The sequence below is a fragment of the Atheta coriaria genome, unplaced genomic scaffold (assembly GCF_025399875.1).
Source record: "Atheta coriaria isolate IRGN ID8LTWV9N9 unplaced genomic scaffold, Caltech_Dcor_3.1 hic_scaffold_9_pilon, whole genome shotgun sequence".
NCBI classification, from domain to species: Eukaryota; Metazoa; Arthropoda; class Insecta; order Coleoptera; family Staphylinidae; genus Dalotia; species Dalotia coriaria.
Window position 1 is genome coordinate 12,409,875 of NW_027045451.1, and position 6,138 is coordinate 12,416,012.

Consider the following 6,138-nt stretch of genomic DNA (forward strand, 5'->3'; position numbering starts at 1 on the left):
TTTAGCCGACCGAAAACGTTTGGAAGACATCACTCAATCTACAAACAATATTCCCAAAATAACAAGTGAATAATACACTTATTTAGGATGTTTTTAATCGCTTGGGTACGGATCAGCAAGTATAGATACACAGGAGACCGAACGTCATGTTAAATTAATGGTCTCGATCAAGGGAACAGAACATTCGCCAATAGAGGGCGCCACTATACGTTAGTGTACTCGTTTAAATCCTTACTTTGCTATGGAAACCGCCAGAAAAAAATTCAACGGGAGACAATAATAATCACGAATTATAGAAATACAGGAACGTCATGTAAACGGATTGTCTCAATGATGCTATGGACACGAACCAACGTACATCGATTCACTAGTGATCCTTGCGCAGCCAGTGGCAGAAAAGGGAACTATGAGCTGTGTTTATAATTGTGTACCATGACTACGACAAAAAAAAAGCCTATACCGTTTGGACTCCTTATATCTATACTTCGTGGTACGGATGTTCAGAATGAATCGAATAAAAGGAAACTCCAAGGTTACTTGAGCAATTAATAAATTATAATTGAATGCCTTCAAAGTTAATAATCTCGTCAGAATGTCGAAAATATAAACAAACACATTTGGTACTAATATTACTACGGCTTTATGTTGTCCAGTATCCAATCCAAATACTTGGTAATTTTTGTGTATACGCCAGGCAAACCGCGCGTGCTACATGGATTTGGCCCGAATGACACAATTCCATATTGCACATAACGTACTTCCATATTATACTGAGTGACAAACTGCAACGGGCCGCCGCTGTCACCGCCGCAAGAATCCTTTTCATTAACTCCGCCAGCGCAAATCTGTTTATCGGTGATGGTAGCCATTATGGGTGGTTGACTGTATCGCTGCTGACACTCTTGAGGCGCCATGATGGGCAAATCAACTTTCAACAGCACATTGCTTTGAAAACCTACAAGCAATGAGTGGTATTTACATGAGGTCATAAATAAGTTGGCATTCATTGTTAATTAATAATTACTGTTTTCTGTTCTTCCCCAGCCGGTGACAATAACTTTTTTGAGGTCGGTGTTTCGCACCGCTGGCGCGATTGGCAAACAAACTGGTTTCACACTGTCTACAAAAGCATACATATGATGGTATTTATGATTATATTGCTGGAGTATGTTATGTGGATGCGTGTAAAGGTTTGGGATCTGACTATCGGAACTGGTTATTAGTTTTATATCTGCGGTTTTGATTAGTCTTAGTAGTACTTGCCCACAGAAATGTTTGCGTCGCGGTTTAGGCGTAGCAAACCGATGTCGTTTTCGAACGTCTTAATGCTGTACTTTGAATGAGGGATTATTTCATCAACAGTGAAATCCTGCACCGGGTCAGCGCATAAAGTATCACCTTCGAAATGAGTTTCGCAGTCTTTGTCCATTTTGATGTCATATTCTCCCAAACGAACTGTGGTCCTACAAAACATCATCAAAGATGTACCTACATCAAGTTACTCAGTATTCTCTTACAATGTTTTTGTTTTTAAGTTTGTAATGCAATGTGCAGCAGTTAAAATATATCGCTTGTTGATTAATGTTCCGCCGCATTTAAAACCAGCATCTCTGCCATCTAAAATCAATCATAAAAACATAAAAACATGAATGAAACACAAATCAAATATGTACTTACTGTCATTGTATCTCAATAACGCCATCCAAGGAAACTCAAACAACGCAGTAATATTTCCGTTCAGGATTTTGTCATCACTTTGATACGGACCGCAGTTATCGATCGGAATGAGTTTTATATTTTTATGGCGTGATATTGCGTCGAGGGTATCCGGACTTCCTGTGTCGCCACCACGAATGGGTTTTTCTGGACAACATACCTTGACGGTGTTCTTCTCAAAGCCGCATTGATAGCTTAAAAGTAAACCTCTATCCGCATGCGAAAGGGGTTTCTTCGCCGCGGTTATATAGTCAACAATGGGTTTACAGCTGTGGATCGGCTGGCAAACACCGGAACTCCTATCTGGCGTTGTGCAACCATAGTCGTCGATAGCCCATTCTGGAAAGACAAAGTCTGCGCTTGAAAATGGTAGCGCTTTCCATTAACCATCACCAACTAGATTACTACCAGACCAATAAAAATATTTGTATACGTGCGATTGGAACATGTGCTAAAGCGATTGTAAATACTTACGAGCTTGACTCGGATCGGTCAATAGAATTGCTAATAGACATGTAAATAAGTAACGCGTCGCGGCCATGGTTGAGATGTCAGCGAGCGCGTGTTAAAAAGTGGTCTGGACAAGCGCGAGATGCGTAGTGCGAATTTTATGCTGATGCGACCATCACACCACGAACGTCTGACCGAAACTGGCCGCGACGGGCTGACGAACATCGCCGTTCCGCCTTGACCACTACAAGTTTTGCATATACAAGTTTAACTTTGTGGTTCTTATTTTGAGCGAACGCGGATTGTGACGCGACGAATTACAGCGTATGTGACCAATAAACTTTGATAAGGGGCTATCGGTATATTTGTGACTTAATGACACTTAATTCGACACATTGCGGGAAGTCCAACAATGATTATGGGGTTTCCTACAATTACATAGATTACTTATGTTAATAGCTAATGCATACAGAAATATTAATTGTATTTCAAGTTTAATATGTGCATTATCAAGTGATGAAGGCGGGAGAATGATTGACAGCCTACATTTAACCAGATATTATAATCTTTAAATGAAGAAACAAGTTAACTGAGCTCGTTAATATGTCCCGACTTTGAGTTGATATGTTTTTATATAAGCTTCTGAAAATTTTGTTTTTTGTCATTATTTATCTTCCGCATGTTGCCATGGTTTCAAGTCATTTCACATACAATATAATACATACAATTTCCGATTTGCCTACTCTATGTATTTACGAACAACGAATAAAATAAATAGCTGTACATTGCGATCAATTACAATCTTCATAACATTAAAATTTGGCGTCATCGGTTCACAAATCAATGTATGAACATTGCGATGCCTGCTCCTCATCGCCATATTAATTCGTGAGTCATCCAGTTCATACGAACGTTACGAACTACGCTTTGTATACTAATCATATTCTACAAATCGTTTATCTACATTAGTTTCCCGTGAGAGTGAGTATATGTACTTCACAATTTCATATTGTCTAGAATCCAGTCCATGTAGTGAGCTACCCTCGTGTAGACACCGGGCTGGCCTTCGGTGCCACAATGTCTGGGACCGTAGGAGACGATGCCGTGTTGGATATACCTGGGACTTCCGTCTAACAAATTGACATGGATCAAAGGACCGCCACTGTCGCCTCCGCATGAATCGCGGCCATGCAATCCGCCGGCGCAGATCTGTTTTTCGGTGATTGGAGTGTATTTTTTGTAGATTTTTCGACAATCGCTGGATGATATTACAGGTACTGAGATTTTTAATAATTCAGCACTTTTGAACCCTAAAGCAAAGAATAATATCATATTATTTATTATTGTATTCAATAATATTTTAAATTTTGTTATTTAAAAAATGGCTTTATACTTGTTATTCGACGGTTGGCATCAACAACAATCACAAAATAATCTTTTTGGGAAAAATTTACATAAAATAATTACCTGTTTCAGTGACACCCCAACCAGAAACGGTGGCATATTTCCTGTCCAAATTGTATGTAGCAAGGTCACCGAGTGGTAAACAGACAGGTTGAACGTTCGCTATAAGTATTTTACAATTGTTAATATAAATATGTTAAAATGTTTAATTAGGTGTAATAACTTACAATATGAAACATTTGCAGGCGTTGCGAGTCGAATCAATGCTATATCATTTGTGAACGTGCTTGGAATATAATCAGAATGGACGATCAAGTCTTCTATGTAAAAGTCCTGCACGGGAGGGGCACATTTTCCGGAAGAATCATTACAATCTCGTCGTTGATTAATATTATGTTCGCCTAATCTTACTCCAACCCTAAACAAAAAACAAAATAAGTATTAATTAGCCTATTAATTTTTCATGTTATGCATATTATGTTCATGCCATGCTTTGCGGTATTGCGGACATAAGTCTAACACTGTCGCAGTGTGTTATAACTTTACTGTACTTTATTTTTACGTGATTATGAATTGCAATTTTCATTTGAGTATACCTGTTTGACAGAAACGTCAGAGTGACGATGCCTTCGAGGTAAAGCATGTTAATGCAAAAGAAAATTGTAATTCACAAACACATAAAAATTAAGTATTATAACATTGTTAACATGAATTATGTATTCAAAAACGAAAACAAATGAGAAATGACATTATTTTATAGTTAATCTTAGTTATACTTACATAGTCATATTTAGAACGCAATGTGCAGCTGTAAGCACATATCGATCGTTGATCAATGAACCCCCGCATCGAAAATCAAGTCCATCTTCTGAAATTACAAATATTTTGTTTTTAAAAACTCTTTATGAGTATAATACGCCGGTAGTTGATGGTTTATTGTCTTACTTGTCATATAGGCAATGAGTGCCATCCAAGGGAATTCCCCAGGGGTGGTCTGTGAGCCACCGGTTATTCTGAAATCGTTGCCGATTATCCCGCAATTGTCTTTGTTTGGTAGCAAATGCACATTTTTATGACCAGTCACATCCGGCGGATTATCGCGCGTTCTCACTTCAACAGCGTGTGCAGAATTGCTCATGGAAACAACCGTTGGTTGGTCGGTGATGGACGCCATCGGCAACGAGCAGCACACTTTCGGCACGTTGGCGATGAAACCGCACTGTTGCTCTCTGATTGCTTTGATGACATGACGTGGTCGGGGAATTCGTGTGCTGTCCAGGAGTTCCGAAAAGTAAGGACACTTTCGTATTTCAATGCACATATCTCCTCTAGGTGGTTTACATTCATTATCTAAAGAATGTAATAAACAAATTAAATTAGGTATTGAAATCAAAATATTTTTGAGTAATTAGTTGTAATTATTTGCACTTACTGAATCTTATACGAGGTGCTGCATGTGTCTTCATCTCACTGGACAGCACAAGTAATGTAATAATTACATTTCGCCACACGCACATTTTGTAGGTTTGCTTTTTAGCGCAGACACTTGTTTGTAAACACTGCAGCTACAATTAGGCACTGGACCGAGCGGGTTGCGAATTTGTTTATTATGGCAAATGGTGCCAAAGTGTGGCCATCCCCATCATTAAACCGCAAGGTGGGGGTTTTTGCCGTACACCACTTTGCAAACCCACACCTTCTTCTAGTGTTAGAATAAGGGTGAGATAATCGCTTGGGGAAAACACAGAAGCAAGTGCAAAGTAGCTAATCACGTAAAATCCATAAATTTGCAAGAATTAGAATAGTCTATGCAATATCAGTTACTATAAAATTAGTAGCTACTAAATCAGAGACATTTCCTGAGGAGTAAAGTAAAAGTTAACTTTTACTGAATTTCAAGGAAAAAAATTATAGTTTGAAGCTTTAGTCATACACTAAAATGACTTCTAAGCATTGATAATCCGGAATTTCCCATTTGAAAAAATTACCTTCTGAGAATAATATGAAGTTCATAAACGTTCATGATTATATTCAAATTTTATTTATAGAACATCATTAATAATAATTAAGTACGTCATACAATATGTACAATATAAACGTTTGACATAAACAATTCGCTCGGAATGGTTCACTCACTATCGTCCAATAACACTATTTACACTTATTTGTTATAAACCACAACAATCAACGAACTTCCACATCCAATTCAGCATCAATTTTTAATGCTCCGGATCTCCTCGTTCTCTGTAAGTCGTAGTGATCCATGTATGCACTCATGGCTTCCTTGAATGCCTCGCCGGTATTCAAAAAATCACCCAGGTTTGTTTTCCGGCGTGCATCTCTCTTTAAGTTACTTAAGTACGGTACTGTTGATGCTCCAGGCGCCGCTGTGGATACGGTGATGTCAAAATGCGGTGGGTTCATGATGTTGCCGGCTTCCGGTTGGTATATGGACAGTTTATTGATACCACCGATGCCGCGGACACTTTCGGTGGTGATCGGCGCAGGTGGCGCTCTGTTTAAGTTGACGACGTATTCTTGCGTTTGTCCGCGCGTTGATTTCTTTTG

The 6,138-nt window shown here is 38.7% G+C and overlaps 1 protein-coding gene across 1 annotated transcript; it reads right to left on the minus strand.

Annotated features, from left to right (window-relative positions):
* Nucleotides 1–533: 533 nt before the first annotated feature.
* Nucleotides 534–5,051, minus strand: LOC135797999 (transmembrane protease serine 9-like). The gene is made up of 11 exons (XM_065310642.1): nucleotides 5,003–5,051; nucleotides 4,516–4,920; nucleotides 4,351–4,438; nucleotides 3,798–3,988; nucleotides 3,634–3,732; nucleotides 3,164–3,476; nucleotides 1,678–2,075; nucleotides 1,518–1,617; nucleotides 1,264–1,463; nucleotides 1,025–1,120; nucleotides 534–955 (listed from the first exon to the last, which is right to left on the minus strand). Exons 1-11 carry the CDS (start codon nucleotides 5,034–5,036, stop codon nucleotides 633–635), a joined length of 2,247 nt encoding a protein of 748 aa, XP_065166714.1. The 5' UTR covers nucleotides 5,037–5,051; the 3' UTR covers nucleotides 534–632.
* Between the last annotated feature and the right edge of the window lie 1,087 nt (nucleotides 5,052–6,138).

Bases quoted from the DNA above. Each gene is read 5' to 3' on its own strand.
- LOC135797999 (XM_065310642.1), bottom strand. From the start codon at position 5,036: ATGAAGACACATGCAGCACCTCGTATAAGATTCA. The intron at 4,439-4,515 runs GTAAGACAATAA...TTGTAATTTCAG, and splicing joins ACTCATTGCCTATATGACAA to AAGATGGACTTGATTTTCGA. The intron at 2,076-3,163 runs AAGTACATATAC...ACCATTTTCAAG, and splicing joins CTAGACAATATGAAATTGTG to CGCAGACTTTGTCTTTCCAG.